The sequence below is a fragment of the Pteronotus mesoamericanus genome, unplaced genomic scaffold, assembly GCF_021234165.1.
Source record: "Pteronotus mesoamericanus isolate MK-2021 breed Mesoamerican mustached bat unplaced genomic scaffold, CSHL_Meso_final contig_657, whole genome shotgun sequence".
Taxonomy (NCBI): Eukaryota; Metazoa; Chordata; class Mammalia; order Chiroptera; family Mormoopidae; genus Pteronotus; species Pteronotus mesoamericanus.
Window position 1 is genome coordinate 1,981,233 of NW_026555229.1, and position 22,464 is coordinate 2,003,696.

The 22,464-nt window shown below is 49.5% G+C and overlaps 2 protein-coding genes across 3 annotated transcripts; both read left to right on the forward strand.

The window, feature by feature from the left end:
* The first annotated feature begins 393 nt into the window (after positions 1-393).
* Positions 394-21,269, forward strand: HOGA1 (4-hydroxy-2-oxoglutarate aldolase 1). 2 transcript variants are annotated; one of them, XM_054581711.1, is made up of 7 exons: positions 394-926; positions 12,252-12,380; positions 12,579-12,706; positions 13,134-13,268; positions 13,510-13,606; positions 15,452-15,585; positions 20,344-21,269. In XM_054581711.1, exons 1-7 carry the CDS (start codon positions 716-718, stop codon positions 20,491-20,493), a joined length of 984 nt encoding a protein of 327 aa, XP_054437686.1. In that variant the 5' UTR covers positions 394-715; the 3' UTR covers positions 20,494-21,269. The 2 variants fall into 2 exon arrangements, with proteins under 2 accessions (XP_054437686.1, XP_054437687.1); XM_054581712.1 differs by lacking the exon at positions 15,452-15,585.
* Positions 4,444-5,656, forward strand: CUNH10orf62 (chromosome unknown C10orf62 homolog). Its single transcript, XM_054581701.1, has 2 exons — positions 4,444-4,586; positions 4,879-5,656. The coding sequence occupies exons 1-2, from the start codon at positions 4,444-4,446 to the stop codon at positions 5,654-5,656; spliced, it is 921 nt and encodes a 306-aa protein (XP_054437676.1).
* Positions 21,270-22,464: the final 1,195 nt, after the last annotated feature.

Sequence of the window (22,464 nt, forward strand, 5' to 3'; positions counted from 1 at the left end):
GTGTCTGAAATATTTAGGAATGCAAGAACGAGCTGAGGAGGAGGGGACTTGGAGCTATTCCCCTTGAGCCAGCCCTGCTGCATTTCCTCCTCTCCTCCTTCCTTTTACCTGTTGCCCCTCTTCCCAAGTCCCAGCGTGGATCAGCCTCACTGTGCACTCATCCTGGACTGCCCCCCCCAACCTTGTGACTGCTGTCCTGTGAGGCTGTGTATAGCCAGCACAGGCCTGTCACGTGGCAGCCTTGAAAGGAGGAGCCTGGTTGGGAAGTGGGGCAGCCAAGGGACTGTGGATCACCCAGACCTGCCACGCCTCCCACAGGCTCAGCCAATCGGCTCCTCCAACCAACCACGGAACTGCCAAGCGGAAGCTGGCAGGGCTCCTGGCTTTGGGGCTAGGAATTATGGAACGAGGGCCTAGGCCCCACTAGAGACACCTTTTAGTGTCAGGACCCCTGGAAACAGCCCTCCATCTGGCAGAGGAACATGGGGTGCTGGCATTTCTCTAGCTGCTCTCCAGAGACAGGAGGACCTCCCTGGGACCTATAGGCCCAGGCTTTGACCCTGGGGACACCCAACCCAATCTGCCCCAGGGCTGACAAGTCAGGGGACAGCAAATTTTTAACTAGACACATTGATCATTAACAAGGGTAGCAAGGAGTCCAAACTCAGCCTCCCCTAAGGACAGAGGCTAGCTGGACCTCAGGCCCCCTGTGGAGATGCTGGGTCCCCGAGTCTTGTCCTCTGTGAGGCAGGGGCTGAGCAGGGGCTTGTCCAGGAATGTGGGGGGCCGAACATCAGGGGAGGGGAGGAAGGTGGATATTGCGGGCATCTACCCCCCTGTGACCACCCCCTTCACTGCCACGGCAGAGGTGGACTATGGGAAACTGGAGGAGAATCTGCACAAACTGAGCGCCTTCCCCTTCAGAGGTAAGTGGGCCTGTCCTCTGTGGGGCTCGGGGGAGATGCGAGTGATGCTGCTCTCTTCGGCAGGAGACCTGGGGCAGGCACTCAGGCTCTGTCAAGCCTCTCAGGAACCGTGGACTACCCTGGGGTCATTTTATTATAGGCAGGGACAGAGGGCACTGGTCTGAAGTCAGGAGATAGGTGGGAAGCTGGCCTGTGACCTTGACCGAATCTCTCCTGCCTCAGTTCCCCCAGCTGTAAACTGCTAAAGCACCATCTTAGCTCTCAGCATTCGTGCGGGGATCAAACTGGATAATGGATGTGAAAGTCCTTGTCAAGCAGGCGCTCTGCGCAGGTGTGGGGGCAGCCAGGGTGTCAGGGGGCAGCCCAGCCAAAAGGCCTGTTTCCCTCAAAGCCTTGTTTACACTCTCCCAGGAAAAGCCTCCCTCAGCTGAATGAATTCCTGCTCTGGGCCTTCCAACTCATATCCCCCGTGCACACTGGTCTTCCCTCTCTAAGGCCAGGGACCAGATCACATTTGTGACACTCACCATGTAACACAGCCACAAGCACAATAAGTGACAGCAGAAGAAATGGAAAAGTCCTCCTGTCCTGCCCTGCCCACCCTCATCCATTATCACGACAACCCCCTGAGGCAGTACCCGCAACGGCCCCATTTCACAGATGGGAAGATGAGACTCAGAGTGACACAGTCACTTGCCCGAAGTCACTTACTAGTACGTGGCTGGGCTGGGCTTTGAACTCAGGTCTCACTGCACAGCCATGCTGAGTTTCACTCCCCTGCACTGGCTGCTGAGTTCAGAAGATTTCCACAGCGCCTGGTCAGCACCAGCTTTGGGAATAGAGTGGCTCCAACTGAGGGGGTGAGTGGAGCAGTTAAGTACATGGACTCTAGCCCTGAGCCAACCGGATGGCCCAGTTGGTTGAGATGTCATCCCGAACACCCAAAGGTTACAGGTTCGATTCCCGATCAGGGCATATGCCTACTTTGCGGGTTTGATTCCCCATCGGGGCATGTGTGGGTGGCAACCAATCAATGTTTCTCACATCGATGTTTCTTTCTTTCTCTCTTTCTCACCCTTCTTTCCTTTCTCTCTAAAATCAATAAACATCCTCAGGTGAGGATTTTTTAAAAAAAGAACATGGGCTCTAGATTCAAATCACAGCTCTGCCACTGACTTAGCTGTGAGCTGGTCCCTCTAAACCTCAGTTCCCCATCTGACACACGGGAGTAATAATGTCCATCTTGTACAATGGTAGGGAGAAAAATCTGGGAGAATGCAAGTGAAAGCATGCTGTAAGTTGTGGAGTGATACATTGGAAAGTATTGACTCCAAGAATAACAATTATTAGAATGGCATTACCATGGGTACTGTGGGCACAGCTGTTTTGGGATGGTGACTGCTGGCCTGACTGAGACCCCATTCGTATCAGTGCTGAAGTCATGTGATCCTTCCTTAGAGGATAATGAATGTCCTGTGGCCACCCCCGTGTTGAACTGTGACACAAACCAAGTAAATTTCTACTGGGGCTTGGGGCATCGGGACCTGAAGATCTGTACTCAGATAGATGAGAATCTAGTACTCATCTATCACCATATGTAGTTATTATAATATTATTGACTTTTTGAGCTGAGGCTTTGTTCTCTTAAAGCAAAGTGAGAGGTTCCTTGAATCTCTGAGAGAAAGTTCTGCTTTACCTTCCATGTTCAAGGACACCTTAGTTCAGGGGGTGGGGAAGGTAGACTTTGCATCTGATATATGCCTGCTATCCAGAGAATCCACAGAGCCTCCAGGTTCTTTGGACTCTCCCGTCCCTGCCCCCCAACTCCTGCAGAGGGTGTAGTGTGCCTGGGAGCACGGGCAGCAGTAGCCTTGGCAGGCTGCTCGTCCGCCTCCCGCGCAACCCACGCAGGTGCCTGCTCCCACCTCATCTCTCTCGTACCCCAACACAAGTGGGGGGTGGGGTAGAGGCAGTGGGCTGTGTAGAAAGAGCCCAGGATCTGGAGTCAGAAGGCTAGGTAAGAATTCTGGTCCACCAGCTACAGCAACCTTGGAGAAATGACTGAACCTCTCTAATCAAGTTTCCTCATTTTAGAATGGGAACTGAGCCATAGGGTTCATCACATTTCTCCTGAGAAGCTCAAACACAAGGCCCTGGCACAAAAACCGTAGGGTCCTATCACTGCTCCAGGCCACAGCCCAGTGCCCAGGAAGGGAGCAGTGAGCGACTTCAGCTGTAAAATGCATGTTTTCTCTTGCCTGATCCTAGCCCTATTGTGCAGCTCAGCTCTCAGGGGCCAAGGAGAAAACCACCCCATTTCACATTGCCAGGGCCTCCCACACAAGCTGAAGGGCATCCGAAGAGGGGAACCTGCCCCTGATGAATCAGTGAGCAGCTAGAGACTGTTATGGAAGGCATTACCTAAAACTCTGTAGCACTTTTTTTTAAGTATTTTTATTTTTCAATTACAGTTGATGTACCATATTATACAGTGATTAGACATTTATATAACTTATAAAGTGATCACCCCAGTAAATCTAGTACTCATCTATCACCATATGTAGTTATAATATTATTGACTTTTGTAGCTTTTTATTTTTTCATTGTTAATTTGTGCTGATTATTTGAATAAGGAGTATTCTTTTAAATAGCAGCTACAACTAGAGACTAGCAGTGGAGTTGTTGTTGAGCGGACATTTGGTCCTGAACTCACTCCCGCAAACAACCTCAGAGATGAACTTTGAATTGTTGTTTCCTAGTGAGGTCATTGGACAGCCACAGAGCTGCTCCAGCCAGACTGGGGAGTTGATGTTTCCACAGAACTTTAAATTTGTGCTTTATTCCCTTAGTATGTGGACTAGACCATGGTTTCTTGTGATAAGATAGAATATTTTTGTGCATATTAAAGCTATTACTGTGTTTTGCTTAATATATTACAACTTTTTACAAACTTATCTTTGGCATTTTTTTTCATTTGAAAAAATGTGTCAGATGTCTCTGGGTGGAAAAATTGGGTGGCTCAGGCCCGTTTCCACCCCTCAGAGGCCCTGGGTATAACTTGGGATTGTGGGCCAGTCTGTCAGTTGTCTACGTGTAGGCAGAGTCGGGCCAGCCGGCCAACCCACTCACAGCAGACGCTGTGCCCACTGACAGGACCAGGGAGGGTGGTGGCAGCGGCAAATTCTGGGTTGCAGATGCATCACTAAGGCAAGGGGTAGCAGCCCCATCCTGGAATGGCCCTAGGGAAATGGGACACAGTGACATCTTTTGTCCTATCTGCTCTCCCTTCTCAGCCCTGCTGACCCCCGCCCGCCCCTTTGTGACCTCATGTTATTCCAGAAGGAGCTCCTTGCTGGGCCTCTTTTCCTTCTGAGGGGGCTGCTCTGTAATGGGGCTGGGGGCTGCAAGTGGGGATAGGATGCTGAGCTGGCAGCAGATGTGGGTCCTGGATGGAGGGAGACACTGGCCTCAGGTGGCCAAGAACGGAGACCAGCCCAGTCGAGGGTGGCCTTCAACCATGGCCAGCTTGACCCAGCAGCCTCTTCCTGCTGAGGGCCACTGGATGATGAGGGGGAGAATGAAAAGACTGGAAGATAAGAAGGCCGAGTTGCAGAATGTGTCACAAGCAGAAGACAGAAGGGACTCAGAGTTGAGAGAGCTGTACTTCCACTGACCTTGGGGATGGCTGTCAGGGTAGGAGACAGAACCTGGGCCCTCAGGCCCTGCCTGCCAAGCTTGATATGAGGGAGCTGTGGCTTCTCCCCACCCTGCCCCCCAACCAATGAACCTCATAATGGGCTTCATTGCTGAGGCGGGAGGGGCACCCTAGGAAGGGTGCAGCGGGGGGCCTGCCTGCCAGACACCCACAGGGAGCCTGCCCTTTCCAGCATGAAACATACCATCTGGGCTCCCCCACTCCCAGTGTGCTCTTAGCTCTGCCTGCCTGGCGTAGGGCCCTGGAGACCTTCGTGGAGCTCATCCAGCAACCATCATGCAAGGTGGTGCTGGGGACGGCCCTCTTACTTGGAGGGGGAGGCCTCTTGCTGTGGCTTCAGAGGAAGAGAAGGAAGACCGCTTCCGAGTCGCCACAAGATGAGCACGAGCCACAAAGCACACAATGCCTCAAAGCCCAGAATGAGAGCTGGATCAAATCTCACTTTAGCCGCCTTTCTGAAGAGAAGCTGGCCACCTGCAGCAGCACTGCCACTCCCCAGCCTGAGGGTGGCAACAGAAGGGCCGGCGCTGTGAAGCGCATGGAGTCCTCCACCTGGAGGCAAAAGGAAGCAGGCGCTGCCCACGACCAGGGGCCCTTCCCCAGCAAGCAGAAGATATCTGGGTCCTCCGTGGTCAAAGAGACCCATAAGGAGTCCTCACCCACAGATGAGGCTACGTGGGCCGCCGTGACTACCAGTACTAAAGAGATCGATGCCAAGGGACGGCAGCTGGCTAACTCCATGTTGCAGCGTGCCATGGTTTACCAGAATTCGGGCCACATGGAGTCCAAGGACATCAACCAAGAGGAGCTGAAAGCCCTTGAGGAGGTAGAGATAAAGCTGAAAAGCAATTTCCTCACCCAGCGGGAAACCACCGTAGCTGGTATGAACCACACACATGCCTTCCATGGCCATAGTCACCATGGCCACCAGGATCATCCAAGCCACCCAAACCACCAGAGCCACAGCCTGCCCAGCCGCAGCCATCAGGCCTATCACCTCTTCGAAACCACCTAACCACGGATGGAGATTCCCCTTCCCCCAACAGGGCTGGTACACAATCACAGGCCTGTTTTCTCTCCTATGGGACAATCTGCGGGACCCAGAGTGAGATGCTCCACCTGGATCCCTTCTTTCTTAGGCCCCTGCAACGGTCCTGGGCCCCTCTGACTTCATGAGTGGGGTCTGCCACAAAGGACAGCCTCTAATGGCAGGAGAGCTGGGAAGAAGCAGAGCAGCTGAAACAGACTCACGGGCCCCTGTAGACCCACCAGGAGAAGACAGATGAGGCAGATCCCTGGAGCAGCTGAGAGCCCCACGCTGATGCCACATGCCTGGAACTGAACCAATAAAGCCTGTACACCCTCACTCTGAGTCTGGGGGTTCTGTGGCCAGCCTCAGTGCCAGGCAGGAATACGGGGAGAGGGTTCCTTTTCCCACAGTCCTCTTGGTGTGGGCCTTGACCTGGGGCCTTATCACTGGGTTGATTTGAGACACTATAAAATGACTCCCTAGGTCTCAGTTTCTGGGGATGGGATATTTCCAGGGGGCTTTGTATCCACCAACCTGCTGGTGTCATGGAAAGAGGAAGCAGCCAGGAATTGGGGGGAGGAGGTGAGACAGACTTCTAGGAGCAATTAAGTAAGCGGGGTGAGCTCTGGGCCCTTGTCCTGTGGGTGCCACGCTCACTGGGTCTACGTCCTGCCATGTGGCATCCCACACTGCAAGTGTCCCCTCTGCCTGCCTGCTCCCTGGGGCCCTGGGGGTCCCCACAGTGCTCCCCCCTCACCTCTAGAGCTATTGTGCTGGCTATTTCCTTTCCTTGTTTATATTAGCATTGCAGGTGCTGGGATTGCCACTGCTGCTAGTACTACCAGCAGCTCCTCCTTTTTGAGGGTTGGTTTGTGTTTTTTAGTCTTTAGTGTATGCCGCGTTCCGTGTTCAGTGTTGCAGTCCGGGCCCATGAGGGAGGTATTACATTCTCTTTGTTCGGCAGGTGAGGCTCCTGAGGCTCAGTGATGTAATTCCCCTCAGGTGGCTCAGACTGTAAGCCGTGTCACTGCGGTTAGAGCCCTATTCAGCTGACCCGGAAGCCCAAACCCAGGCCACTACCCTGTTCTGACCCCAGTCGCTTGCCCTCCGTGAGAAATGGGTCCACCTCTCTCATGCTTATCCCTGTCCTCTCCCCACATGTCCTGACAGTTTCTGTGCACTCCGGCAAGCCTGGATCTCTCCTGCTTCCTCTTCCAGGGTCCCAAGAAGCCATTTCTGAGGCAACAAGTGACCCCCAGTTAGACAGTTAAAGGGAGGCAGTTGTCTCCCCCAGGGAACTTGAGAAAAGTCAGCCACACAGCACTGTCTAACCCCCAGAAACCCCTTCAATGTAGACATTTCTTGCCATTTCCTTACCAGTGGTTTCCAACCTGTGGGCCTCAAACTCCAGGGAGAAGGTACCAGAATCATTGCAAAGAAAAGATAAATCTATAAACATCATAAATATTGTCTATGAGGTTTGATATGGAGTTGGGAGTATTTAAATATTTTTGAAATTACTAATAAGTGACTTTATATAAATGTTGATGTATATTTGTATACTTAAAATACTTTATAATACAAATTTTAATTGGAAAAAAGGGTCAATCACACTGGAAAATGTTGGATGCTGCTTAATTAGACAAAAAGCAAGAGTGGTGAGGTTTGGCTTCTAAAAGTGATTGTTAAAATGCATAAAATGTATGCATTTATCTGGAAGACCTACATCCCTTAGTAAAAGCCTCCTACATAACCTTGGCTTGTGTGGCTCAGGCAGTTGGAGCATTATCCTGTAACTAAAAGTTTGCAGGTTTGATTCCTGGTCAGGGCACATATCTGGGTTGCAGGTTTTATCCCTGGCCCAGGCATGGGCATGTGCAACGCCCCCGCACAGGTCCCAGTCTGGGCGCATACAGGAGGCAACCAATCAATGCTTCTCTCTCCCATCAATGTTTCTCTCTCTCTCTCTCTCTCTCTCTCTCCCCTTCCCTCTCTGTAGAAGCAATGAAAAAAATGTCCTCAGGTAAGGATTAAAAAAAAAAAGAAGCAGCTTATTACATAAAATTTAAGATTAGCCAATTCTGACTTCAGAATCTTCACTTTAAAAAAATTTCAAACTGGCAAAATTCAGATAAAATCTCTAGTTAGTATGGTACCAAGGTTAATTCTCTGGTTCTGATATTGTACTACAATTAGGTAAGATGCTATCATTGGTGGGGACTAGGTGAGGGATCTATGGAAATCTCCTTTACTATTTTTGTAACTTTCCTATAAATTTAGAAGTAATTCAAAATTAAAAGTCAAAAAGCTTTCAGACAACTTAGCTATGAGTGCATATTAAAGTTTCATTACAGTTGTACTGTAAGGAAAATGGCTTCTAAGCAGGCAACTCAAGTATATACTCTGGTAAGGATATTTTTGTAAGAAAAGAGAATGGTTAAATCCTTGTTAGACTAGCTACAAGAAGGACAGCTATCAGCCACTAGACTCTTGCCTGAAAGTCAGCTGGGGAAGGGGGTGGCTGTTTTCCCAGATGGAGGCTCAATTCCATTAAAGCTCATCAAGAAATTACTTACGCATTCTGTCAGGAATGTTCATTTCTTCCTTTTGGGAGGTTATTGTGAATTACATCACAGAAGAGTTCTGTCCTAGACCAGGTTTGGGACAGTTTTTCTTTCACACAACATACTGTCGACACACACTTCAATTGGCAGCGTACAAAGATGTCACAGAGGAAGCCAAAATGAGGGGCACACCATCCCTGACCTTGATGATTCTAGGCAAAGTAGGACAAGTGCTACATGAGGAGAATAAAATGCTGTGGAGAACACAAAAGAGGGGAATTGAGGAAAGGCTCTGTGGCCCTCACAGCAACTGAGGAGCTGCGAGCAGGAAGGTGTTCCCAGCAGAAGGGAACAAACAGCATGAGCAAAGATGTAGAGAGTGTAGAGGCAGGAAGGTGGTAGTGTGTCTGGGTGACCTTGACAGTCAGTTTGGCTGAACGGCAACCTTTAGAGAGAAACAAAAGGTAGAAGAAACGGCCAGAAAAGGGACTGCAAAGCCTAGAGCCCAGGAGGACTTAGGAGATCATCCATTACAATTTGCTCTTTTGAGCAATTTTGCCTAATCCCACACATGGAGTGGAGGAGATCAAAGGGTTCTGAGGACTTTTGTGAATTTTGAGTAGGCAACAGGGAAGGGCAAGGGACAAGTAATAGAAGAACTTCGGAGGAGAGATGTCCAGTGAAGAGATGCCAAGGAGACTTCTCAGAGGAGGTGGCAATGATGATGGGCCAAGGGCCTTTGATTTCTTTTGGCCACAGTAAGTCACTAGGTGGCTTGTGCATCTTCAGCCCCAAACATCTACTCGCCTTCCGCAGCCACTCTGGCTCCCCAGAGCAATCAGCATCAATCACCAAGGGAGAGTAGCTTTCCAAACAGGTGTTTTTGTCTTACAGCTGGAGGCGCCAGCCTGAGAGGTCCAAGGGCAGCCTCCCCTCTTACACGAGCCATCTCCTCAAATCGAAAGCTGCCACCCTCCTGATTTAAGGCTTGAGCACTTTCTCCTGACTCCATAATAATTACAGCTAATATCGAGTGCCGGGTTCTGTTCTAAGCACTTTACAAATACTATCTCATTTAAGCTTCACAACAACTCTTTGAACAGTGTACTCATATTATCCCCATTTTTCATTTGATGAAGCTGAGCTTTGGTTAAGCTATTGGCCTGAGATCTCATAGCTGGTAGGGGGTCACTGTACTGCCCTGTTTCACCTCTCACTTCCCTCACTCCCATCTGGGACTCTGGCCTTTTCCTCTCCTCTAGTCCACTCTCTACAACAGCAGACACATCGGACCCGAAACTGCACTGCCAACCAGGAGAAGGCTCTTGAGGCAGCAGTTCATAGATTTCAAAGGGCTTTCCTGTACTTTCCCTTCTTTGTGCCGTTAGGGACAGCCCTCTAAGGTAGGATTGAAATGATTTTATTGTCATCCCATAGAAAAGGAAGTGGATGTCCTGGCTGGTGTGGCTCAGTGGCAACCAATCAATGCTTCTCTCTCCCATCTCCCAGGATGGTGCACTGGCCTATGAACCAAAAGTTTGCCTGTTTGATTGCAGCCAGGGCACAGGCCTGGGTTGAGGGCTAGGTCCCCATCTAGGGATGTGTAAGAGACAACCGATTGCACGTTGATGTTTCTTTCCCTTTCTTTCTCCCTCCCTTACCCTCTCTCTGAAAATAGATAAATAAAATCTTAAAAAAAAAAAAAGAAAGAAAAGAAAAAGAAATAGAGACTCAGAGGCATGATGTGACTGGCTCAATAGCCAGAGGAGACCTACGTCCAGGGCTTCCCTGCTTCTACCACATTCCCTCTGTCCAGCCTGGCATTTTTTCCCTCTTAGGAGTCAGAACTGGGTCAGAGGCTCCCTTAAATGACACAAGGAAGAGGTCACTGGGAGCCTTGAGCATAGGGGCCTCCTTTACCCCTTCGAGGAGGTCAGGCAAGTACAGTTGGGGAGGGAGGTGTTCTCCCATTGGAAGAAAGGGAGTAGCAAAAGCTTGATCTCTAAATCAGAGGGTACAGGTCTAGCCATGGCTGCACTGGGGCCCTCTCCAGGGCTGGCAACTCTGCAAACGGGATGACCCACTGGGAAAGCCTTGGGGCTTTATGTAGCAAGACAGGAGGAGGCTCCCGCCATCGGCTGCCAGCCTGACGCAGAGGAATTGCTCTTAAGGAGGCAATCCAACAGAAGCCAAAAGCTATTTGCCTCAAGATGTTCCTTGCAATGTTAGCAAGAAAAAACAAAACAAAAACCTGGAAAAAAAACTGGGAAGTATCCAGAGCTATTCTGGCAATCTACTCAGGGGAATCTAATGGTGCGGGGAACAGCGCAGAAAAGGCTGTGGTGTAACACTGACTCTACATGACACTGTGTCCCCTGAAGATGACTCATGGGAATAGTCTCCCTTGGTCCCGGTGCCAGGAAACTCTGTGTTTCTCCAGGGCAGCTGCTTGCTTTTGTCTTGAAGCCTGCATATCTGTCAGCTGACTTCGCTTCCCTTTTAGCTTTGACTGTCGGGAAGCTCCGAGTCAAATTCATGGCCCATCGCTCACAACCGTATGGCAGGGCGTTTGAAATCAGTATCATTCCCAGATTTATTTTCTTTTCTTCTTCCCAAACTCTTCTATTTATTAATAATCTTAGTTGTATTTTATGCTGTATTTGCCAACTATTGAAGAAAAAATATATTTTGGAATAAAATGGGGCTGGAAGGAGAAAGAAGAGGAAAGAGAAGGTTTTTTAAAAAAAAGGGGGAAGTAAATGGTTGTACTAACATTCCTTTCAGATTTAGCTGACTAGTGGCAATTCTGCTGGTCTCTCATGGATATAAAAGGGTTGACACCTTTAACTGGTAATGTTATAAAACATCCTAGCGATTGATAAATCAGGAAAATAAAAAAAGACAAAAGAACGAGGTGTCACTTTTCACCCAGAAAATTGGCAAGAATTAGTGCTGACCATCTGGGGGTTGGCATGCTGGGCACTGCAGACTCTCCTTTGTGTTGATGGGGTATGAACGGGCTGATTAGAGACACGTATGGCGTGTGCACATGCATGTACATGTTTGACTTGGCAAGCACACACCTAAATAAACTGTAGGGAAACTCAGATGTGGGCACTGAAGACTTTACAGAAAATGTTTGTTTCAGAATAGCTAGCAAAAATAAGGAAACTTTCTGCCCTGGCTGTTGTGGCTCAGTTGGTTGGGCTTCGTCCTGCAAACCAAAGGGTCACATGTTTGATTCCCAGCTGGGGCACATGCCTGGGTTGTAGGCTTGGTCCCCAATCAGTCCGCATGTTGGAGGCAGCTGATTGATGTTTCTCACATCAATGTTTCTCTTTCTCTTTTTTACTCCCTTCCTCTGTCTCTAAAAAAAAAAAAATGTTTAAAAGTATTTTAAATAAACAAACAAGAACACATTCAAAATGTCATCAAGGAGAGATTAAAAAGTAAACTGTGGGCCAAGCTCACAATAGAATATTATATAACAATGAAAAATGAATGAATCAGAGTTACATGTCCTGCTGTGGACAAAACTCGAAACACAAAGTTGGGCAAAAATGGCAAACTGTGGGACATATATATGTTTGATTTCATTTGTTTAAAGTGTCAAAACTCGCTATGTCTTGTTTATGGGCCCAAATGTATGTCCTAAAGGTATAAAGACATGAATGGGAACAATAACAGGTGAGTCAGGACAGCAAGAGGAGGGAGAGGAAGGTCACTGGGGGAGGGTCGCCATGGGTGCTGTATACTCACATGTGGATTATGTTATTATCTCTTCTTTGGGGTATGGCTAAAGCAGACCCTTAAAACAAAGGAAAAAAGGTGCGAACACTGTTATTGCAACTGGGTAAAACATTCCGGCTGCATCAGGACAAAGACAGGAAGGAAATGTGTGAAAAACTCTGGTTTGCAGGAGGTAGGAACCCCGGGTGGGTGTAACGTGCGAATGTCCTTGTTGTTCATGAGAGGACAGGAAGGAGACTATTAATGTGATGTGATCTCTCCTGCAGGCTTTGTGGTCCAGGGCTCCAACGGCGAATTCCCTTTCCTGACCAGCAGTGAGCGCCTGGAGGTGGTGAGCCGCGTGCGCCAGGCCATGCCCAAGGACAAGCTCCTGTTAGCTGGCTCTGGCTGCGAGTGTGAGGCCATAGTACCCTGGGCTCTGGGGGTGGCTAGGGGTGGGTGGCCAGGCTCCTTGGCCCGGGGGCTTGGGTCCAGCCTACTTGTTCTGTCCCTTCTGCACAGCTTGTTGCCCCAGGGTCCTAGCCCAGCCTTCCTTCCTCCTCCTGTTCTCACCCTCATGGCCTGTAAAGGAGACTCTCTCTTTCCTTCTGCAGCTACTCAAGCCACGGTAGAGATGACCGTGAGCATGGCCCAGGTTGGGGCTGACGCCGCCATGGTGGTGACCCCTTGCTACTATCGCGGCCGCATGAACAGCGCTGCCCTCATTCACCACTATACCAAGGTGGGTGTGAGGGGTGGGCACAGTTTGAGGTCTGGGACCAAGAGGGGGATGAATGAGGGGGAGACTCTGCCTGAGAAGAGGAGACTGAGAAACTGGGGATGGAGTGGTGAGCCTGGGAAGGGGAGAAATGCCACCACACACCAGCTGTGTGACATTGGCTCACTGCCCTACCCTAACCTTGCTGTTGCTGCTTCCTCCCTTCTCAAATGGGAGGAATGAAGGTATCTTCTTCATAAGGTTTTGTGAGGACTAAAATTCTCTCAAAACATAAAGAACTTGGGACTGTGCTTGGCACATAGAAGCACTCGCTAATTATTATCCACTGTTACTGCTTACCAGCAGGGCATGTAGCACTGCGACTTCCGGTCCAGGAGGTGGGCCTAGCCAGCAGCGCTCTGCCCTCTCCCCTCTTCTTTTTGTCCCTCAGGTCGCTGACCTCTCTCCAATTCCTGTGGTGCTATACAGTGTTCCAGCCAACACGGGGCTGGACCTGCCTGTGGACACGGTTGTCACGCTTTCCCAGCACCCAAATATCATCGGCATCAAGGACAGCGGTGGTGATGTGAGTGGCAGCAGCTCCTGGCTGGGGGATCATCCATTTCTCTTTTGCTATCAACCTCAGGGCCGCTCTGGGACCTGCTTCAGTTTGGGTTCTCTCTGTCATGGGGGCTCTGCCGGGGAGCCTCGTCTGAGATTGGGAGTACCTCACCGGGGCCTGGGCTCTCATCCGCCCGCACTGGCCCAGCCCCCACCCAGGCTTGCCTGAGGCTCCGGGCCCCACTACACCAGGTTTGCTGTTGCAGGTGACCAGAATCGGGCTGATGATTCACAAGACCAGGAGGCAGGACTTCCAGGTGTTGGCTGGATCGGCTGGCTTCCTGCTGGCCAGCTATGCCATGGGTAGGCCTCCCGCCACTCTCCCACTGTGAAGGGTGACCCAGATACACCCCAGTAGCTGGAAAAGACCGCGAGTGCCGGGACTAGGTCTGCACAGGGCCTTTGTCCGCTTGCCTGCTCTGAAACCTCAGAAGTCCAAACTGCTTGCTTGTCTGGACACTGGGTGCTTGTGAGTGACCTTGTTCTGGGCGGAGGAAGGTGGTTGTGTACAAACCCTGGCCTGTCATAGAGATGCCTGAGATTTGCTCTAAGTCCCATGCTCCCTGCTTAGGTGACAAATTTAGTTCCTCTAATCTCACAGAGGCCTTGAAGCCCTCCCCTGTATTGCAGAGTTGATTTTCCTCTCTCTTTGGTTCCAGGCTAGAATGATAGGTCAGACCTACAGGGTTGGGCCAGGGATCTTCAGCTGCCTGATCAGACTCTGTCCCAGTCCCGGATACTAGGAGTGTCACCATTAGATCAACTGTTCTTGTCCATTTGGGGTCAAGGTCCTTGGGTTCAGGTTGGATTTGAGCAAGAGGGACCTGTGGGGTGGGGAGTGGGTGGAGGGCCAGAGCATCTGCTCCTTCAGCTGACACCAATTTAAGTTATTTTTCCAAAGCTGCAGGGTCCTATTCCCTCTGGTCTGTGTAGACTCTGGCTCGTTGTCTAGGTCCTTGCACGTCCCCCTCTGCACATCACCATTGCTAAAGTACAGGGGAAGCAGGGGGACTCCTTCCTGAGAGTGGGGCAGGTGGAAAAAGCACAGGCTCTCAGGGCCAGGGGAATCTGAGCTGGAATCTCAGCTCAGGTGCTTATTTGCTGAGTATCAGTGGGCAAGGTACGTTACCCCTCTGGGCCTGAGTTTCTACTCTGTAAAGCAGGGAGGTGTTGTGAGAGAGAGCCCTGGCCCTTTGTCTGCCATCGTGCTTGGCACATAATAGAGACTTGATAAATGACGGCTCTGTTAGCCCATTCCTAGTTGCCTACTCTCTCTCTAGTTTTGAAGCCCCTCTGCTTAGGGTCGCTCCTCATTAGCCTTAGCATCACAGTAACAGGCTGGCAGAAGTGGCAGGGACCTCTGCGGTCACAGCCAGCCCATTTTCATCGCCCAGATGAGAACAAAGAGAACCAGAGAGTCTCTGACTTGTCCAAGTCCATGCAGCCAGTGGGAGGAAATTCCCGGTGTCCTGACTGTGTCCAGAGTGCTGTCCACTTCCCCACCCCTGTTCCAGGCTGAATTCACTTGGGGGGACGGGGGATAAGGTTTCAGAAGAACAAGGGCTTCCCATCCATTTCACCCCCTTCCAGGACTGGTGAGTCAGGGGGCTAGTAGAGGAGTGTGGAGGTGTCAACTGTCAGGTGGGACTTGACTTTTTTTGCGGGGGGAGGCGAGTGCAGGGAAGGAAGTGCCCTTGAGTTAGCCGTCAAGCTCTGCTCCCTGACTGCCAGCCTGCGGGTTCTACTCCAAACATGCTGGCAGCTTTTCTCTCTGGGCTCTGCGAGTCCGAGTCGGAGTTTTTATACCGCAGAAACTGACAAACGCTGTGCGTTAGGGCTCCTCATCCCCCCCCCCCCCCCAGGCCAGCGCACCACTGGCAGGTAAGGGAGATGCAGTAATTAGATCTGGAGGAGGGAGAGAAGGTAGGGAGGTCAATTCTTGTTTAGGGAGGTCAAATGAATCACTTATGAAAATGAGTGTTTGGTCAAATAATGGAGGCGCCATCAGAAGTAAATTCACATGGCCACCCAGTGGCATAGAAATCCACATCCCAGCTCCCCAGAACAAAGAGGGCCTGGGGACCAGAGTTTGGAATCCTCTGTTAGAAGGAGGCTCTGGCTGATGTTCTGCATCTTACTCTGGGGCAGGAGGTGTGGGGGGCGTGTGTGCCCTGGCCAATGTCCTGGGGGCTCAGGTGTGCCAGCTGGAGCGACTCTGCCTCACAGGACAATGGGAAGATGCCCAGAAGCTACAGCACCGCCTCATTGAGCCAAACACTGCGGTGAGCTCCCAGCCAATGGCAGCAGAGGGTTGGGAGTGGGGGTGTCCTCACTGGAGCGGGAGCCAGGGTGGGCCCAGGGGTCCCCACTCAGCCTCTTTCCTTTCAGAAAGTTGTTTTAGAGAACAGCCTAGTGTGCGAACTCCTTTTGCCTCCCCGGGAAATCTTGCCTTCAAAGTTGAGCCCCAACTTAAGTGTGCATTAGAATTCATTTAGGGATCTAGTTAAAACTGTAATCCTTTAGGCCCAGGAATGGGCACAGAGACAGGGGTGACTTATGTCACAGTCACTCAGGACCTTATGTATCCTGGGACCTTATGTAGGGATGCACTACCTAGAGAAAGGGCCCATGGCCTTTATGCCAGGTTTATAAGGGGCCAGATCCTAACACACACACACACACACACACACACAATGATTGAGAGTAGTAAAGGAGAAGCTGGAACAATGGAGCATTCCCAGATTTTCAACCCAGATTTCCCAGGAGACTTCTCTCTTCAAATAATCTATACTGCAGTCAGACCATATACCCCAAGTCTGTGTTGGGCAAGTCAAGATAGAAAGCCGGTCAAGTGCCAGGCAGTGCTGTGCAGAGCCCAAATGGGGTCTGAGGCCGAAAAATAATGTGTGCTCCTAAAGAGATGTTCTTATGCATATTTTAAATTAAACTTACAATACAGGGAGATCCCATGTACCCACCACTACAGATTTTCCCTCAGTGGTAACAATATCACAACCAGGATTCCACAATCATGATTTTGACATTGATATAGTCAAGGTACAGAATACTTCCATCACCGCAAAGACCCTTCATGTTACTCTTTCATAGCCACACATACTTGCCTCCTGCTCCTACACCCTCTTTAACCTATGGCAACCACAAATATGTTCAGTTTTTTAATTTTGTCAGTTCAGTACTGTTATAGAAATGAAGTAATATAGTCTATAGCCCTTTGAAATTGGCTTTTTTTACTCAGTATAATTTTCTGGAGATTCATCCATGTGTTGCATATATCAATAGGTGGTTCCTTTTTATTGATGAGTAGTATTTCATGATATGGCCATACCACAACTTGTTTAACCATTCACCTGTTGAAGGGCAGCTAGATGTTTCCAGATTTGGCTATTCAAAGCTGCTATGAACATGCACTTTGTTAAGAAATTTTCTTTCTACATTCATGAGGGATATTGGTATGCAGTTCTCTCTCTCTCTCTCTCTCTCTCTCTCTCTCTCTCTCTCTCATACTACCTCTGTCTGATTTTGGCATCAGGATAAAAATAGCTTCATAAATCAATTGGAAAGTATTCCTTCCTCTTCTATTTTCTGAAAGAGACTTTGTAGAATGGATATCAAATCTTTTTGTACACAGTTTTTGGAATTCTCCAGTGAAATCATCTAGACTGGGAGATCGTTTTGAGGGGACTTCTGGAGATTGTTCAGCTCTGCGCTGGGCTCTGCACTAGGCCTCCACTGGCGCGACCTGGGCTGGGGAGAGTGGGAGTGCTTCCTCACTGCTCCTGCGCGGCCTCTGCAGACATCACAAGTGGGTCTGTGGGGACTGGCCTCCTTAAGGGTAGACAGTGGTGGAAGCTGGGACTCTGAGCCTGCCCCCCTGCCTCCGGATGGGGAGGAGCACTCTTCTGCTGAGTTGTGGGATAGAAGACCTGGTTCCCCATTCAGCCTTGCTGGCTGGGAAGATGATGGGGGGCCACCGCGTTTCTGAGGGGTGGAGTATGGCTGGAGTAGAGTGGTTGTTGTCTAAAATTTTCCATCTTGCCAGGCTGCTCCTTGGCTAGAGACAATGGCCTCTTGTCGGGGCTTTTATTGTCTGTGCCTAATGGCATTTCAGAACTGCTGGCTCCTTCAGCTTCAAGTCTGGGCCACTTCACCACCACTGTGTTGTTCCTTGGTCCTGAGGTCCCCAGTCTGTCCTCCTTCTCTCTACCCTCTGATTCTTTTTAATGTTTGTTTTTATATATATCTAAGGATTTTTAGTTGTATGTATTGGGAAGAATGGGGAAAAGTACATCTATTCCATCTTCTTGGAAGTAAAAGCTCTAACTAGTTTCTAAATGGCAATTGTTTTTCACCCTCCAGAACATTAAAAATATTGAAAAATTTAAAAGTAGGTATATTAAAGCTCACACACAGCATTTTTCTAGTTTTAAATATTTTACATCCAAACTATAATTTGTTATAATTTTACCTCCCTTGCTTGAATGGAAGCAAACTTATGGAAACAATTTTTCCTGAAATCTACTTCTAGAAAAAAATTAACCATTAAAAAACATACATGTTGCGGGTTTGATCTCTGGTCAGGGCACTAAAAAGAAGCAACCAATGAGTGCATAAATAAGTGGAACAACAAACTGATGTTTCCCCCTCTCTCTCGCTGCTTCCTCCCATTCTCTCAAATCAATTAAAAAAATACACAAGCCCTGGCTGGTGTGGCTCAGTGGCATGAGCACTGGCCTGTGGACTGAAAGGTCACTGGTTCCATTCCTGGTCAGGGCACATACCTGGGTTGCATGCCAGGTCCCCGGTTGGAGATGTACGAGAGGCAACTGATCTATGTTTCTCTCACACATCAGTTTCTCCCCCTCTCTTTCTACCTCCTTTTCTCCTCTCTAAAAACAAATAAATAAGTGAAATCTTTTTTAAAAATACATACAACACGTATATAGGAACCTTATTGTCTGACTTGTTTACTTTGCTTCAGGCTACAATATGGCAGGACATGGTTCTGTTGGATCCTGTCTTTACTTAAAACGTTGTTCATTATGGATATTTTTGCATTGATTTTGATTTTTTTAATTGCATCAACTATTTACCTTGATGACTGAGTTTTCTGCCCACCCCCCCCCACCCCACCCCCGCGCCCCCGCTTAGGTTTTGCATCTGAAACGATAGTCCCAGACTGAGCAAGGCCACATATTTTGTTTGGGTAAAGTGATGGGTAGGCTCCGGATGTCCCTCACAGTTTATATTTTCACCTCGACAGGGCAGATTAACTCAGATTTAGAGACAGGGCAGCTGGGGAGGCAAGCGTGAGCCTCCCTGGATGTGAAGGCGCTCCTGGGAGAGGCCGCTCTGTCCACAGGAAGTGAGGCGTGCAGAAGTGAGGACCTTCCGGTGGCATCCCATGTGCGCACAGGCCTTACCGTACCGGCCAGTGCACGGGGCTCGGGCCTCTGCTTTCCCACTCCCATCCACCTGCCGGAGAGACGGTCCCAGAACCTGTACACCACTTTGACAGGAAGAGGAGAAGCTTCCAGGACTTTGGGGATCTGGTCTAATAGTGGCATCCTTCTTATTCAATTCTGGTGACATGGAATAGGTGTTGCCATCGTGTCATTTTCTAGATGAAGCAGCTTGGGCTGCCCCTTGGGAAGAGAGGATGCTTGCTGCCCTCCGACGCCCTGCATGCCATCCTGCCTCACCCTGCCCTCGGCCCCTCTTCTGCCAGCTCTGGGCACGCACTCAGGAATTCCTGGAACACCTTTCTGCTGCCTGGGCTGTAGGCTCAGCCGCCCCAAGAGCAGCTTGATGTCACCTTATTTCCCTGCCCTGCTCGAACACAATGTCCTTCCTTGCCTTCCCACCCAGCCAGACTCCTGCCCTGGCTATATTTAGGACTTTGCATAGTCTTCCCCACCAAAGCATTCAACCCTTTCTCAGCATGTGAAGAGGGGCAAATTAGGGATCTTCAGGCACCTTTGGTGGGAGAAAGCTTTTCTCTAGGCCTTTCTTGTGTCCATGCTCTCCTCTAGGTCTTCCCCACCCTATTCAGGTTTTGGGTGAAATGCCTGGGTTATGAGAACATCAAGGCTGGGTGGGGTCAGGCATGGGAAGAGAAGAGGCTTGCTAAGGCCTACTGGCCTCTAGTGGTGAACAGTTATTAGTCAGTCTTTCATTAGGCGGCCAACATTTTTATCCCAAACAACGTTTTGTTTTTTTTTCTTGTTTACTCTGCATGAAGCTCATACTTCTAAGGCTTTACCTTCCCTCCAAATAAAACTTTATTAAGTAGTGATTCCTTTCCTAGTTTTTAGGGAAGCAAAGATTCATTTAACGCTTCCAATCAGCATGAAATAACCAGTTGCTATGCTAAAATCACAGACACTTGATCCATCATTTTCTGTAAAACTCCAAGCACGATTTTAAATTGACAGCAGCCTTAGGTCTGCCATGACAATGGAATAGACTTTAGAGATCATGCCCAGCCGTCATTGTTTTAGGCAAGAGAACTTGCTCACAGCTCATAAGGTAATGATACAAGGTTATATGATGAAACTTCTTTGGACAAAGATGCATTATTTTCCCCAGGAGAGCATTCAGAGCCAGGTCAGGGAGGATCCTGTGCAGGGCCAGCAGAGGTCTGGGCTGTGCCCGACTTCCCGGGCCCACTATGCCCGGGAGTCAGGTCCCAGGGAACCGGGCTGCAGGCCAATCATATTCTAGCGCCCAGACCTGTGACGTTGCTTTCTCTCCTCCACATGGGAAAGATTTTCCTCCTAAAACCGAAGGAGGCAATTTCCTCTCTTAATCTGAGGTTTTGGCATTGTGTTCTCTACTGCCAGCTTGCCTCCTGGTCTCTAATCTGGATTCCCAACCTACCTGGGGTGTCGTAGACTTGGTGGAGTTACTTTAATCGGGGAGGGGGGCAGAAACCCCAACTCCCTAAGAGTGACACATGTCTGAGTCCTGGGTATATCTGTGCAGGGATTCCCCAGTCTCTTCTAACAGCCCCTGCTTCGCAGGTGACCCGGCGCTTCGGGATCCCAGGGCTGAAGAAAAGCATGGACTGGTTTGGCTACTACGGAGGCCCTTGCCGGGCCCCCTTGCAGGAGCTGAGCCCTGATGAAGAGGAGGCGTTGCACATGGATTTCATCAACAATGGCTGGCTCTGAGGGCAAGGATGGGACAGGCAGGCGCCCATCCTTGATTTGTACCTGCAGCCCGAAGAGGAGCATGGGGACCCAAGGGTTCGAGGCTCCTTTCCCTCCTGCAGTCCTCTAGGCACCTCTTACCAGCTTCCAGGCAGGCTCATTCCATATTCTCACAGCCCCAAGACTTCTTGAGTTTGTTCCCTAAATTCTGAGTCTCTAGAGACCTCAGTCCAGGCAGGAGCAACTGTTTACTTGCTTCTTTACTGTGGATTCCCATGGCCCAAGACACATGAGCTGGGAGCAAGAGTGGAAGGGCAGGGGCAGCTGGGCACAGGAGGGCTACCTGTTTGAAGAGAGGACCACTTAGACTTGGGGGTACAAACCTGACTCTAGCACAATGCAGGGGGAAGCCAGGCCTATTCTAAGAACCCAAGCTCTGACTCTTTCCAGGGGATGTGATCAGAAAAATGTCACTTGTCTTTGAAAGGCAGGCCACCCCCCCGCACCCCCTGCCAAGATGCATTCCAGCCACAGTGCCCTTTTCTAAATCCATTTCGATTCATTTCATATTCTTGTCTCTGGCTTTGATCTCAACCGTCAAGTGCACAGAGACAACCCAGAATTGGTAAATCACGACACCTAGTGGATAAATGTTACATTCTAGAAGACTGTTGTCAACCCAGGTCTGAAGCATTAGGGAAGGGGCTTGGCCTGAGACAGGACCATCCTTTTGCCTATGAGCACCCTGCTTTTATTGGTAAAAATACTTTGTTATTGCAATAAAGTTTAATAAGCTAAACTAGTGTATCTGTGTAGAGATCGTTATTTCACTGCTATGCAGTTCTTAGGTTTCCTGCCCAGATGTTAAGAAAGTACCTAGAAGCAAATTAGCACTCAAGGTCTGCTTTTTCCCAGCTCTGGAGAGGCCCTCACAACACCGAGCAAACATAGGCATTAAATTGGTGACAGCCTAGAGTAAGCATTATTGAAGTTTTAAATGGGAGAGGTAAAAAATGTTCAACTGACAATTTAGAAACACTTAGCACATTATTCAAAAAGGTTGCTTTCTCCAAAATGTTCAACCTTACTCAGCGATATCTGACAAGTAGCAGAAAACCTGAGATGAAATTTTTAGGAATTACTCTGGTTAAAAGAAAGGGAAACAGGTTTCTTGCTTAGGGAAAAGGCCAGGAGAGAATGTAAAAAGTATCAATCTTCAAAGGAAACTGGCATATCTGGCTGGCACTGAAGCTTTGCACTTAGCACCTAAGCTCTCCTTACAAGCGACTTCTAAAGGATCTGAGCTCAGAGAATCAGGTTCAGGGATGGGCCAAATGCTAGGGCTCGGGAGGCAGGCCAGTGTCCCGGTGAAGTGCTTGGGCCCTGGGCTCACACAGGCTGCGTTCGATTCTTGGATCTGCCCCTCAGTGTCTACAGGACACTACTTGGGAAACTACTTAACTGCCATGAGCCTCATCTCTAACAGGGGGATAGTAATAGCACCCCTCTCCCAGGACTAGAGAAGACCAGGCATGGAAAAGCGTTACTGGGGCAGGGGAATGTGCTGAGAAAGGGAAACCCAAGCAGGAGGGACGTGTCTGAGGTAAGCCAGCAGGTGCGGCAGTAACTGGTCTCAGGGCTCGGGTACTCTGATGCCCAGGGTGAGGGGCGTACAGGGGAAAGTGCTCTGGAGTCAGAAGACCTGGAAACAAATCCCACCCAGCTCTGCCACCAGTGTGGGCAACCTGAGCCTGTCTGATGTTTTAAAAATTAAATATATTGGAGTGACATTGACTGGTTAAACCTGTCTTCTTTTTTTTTTTTTTTTAATGCTCCTACCATGCAGAGGATTTGAGACTCGGGTGATATAATGTAGTAAAATGTACAGTGTCAGTTCCAAGCCCCCTCTATCACTAATTTTTAGAAACAGCAAATGGGTTTAACATTATGAGGACGCAGAGCAAGAAAGTCAAGAAAACTAAGAATAGGCAG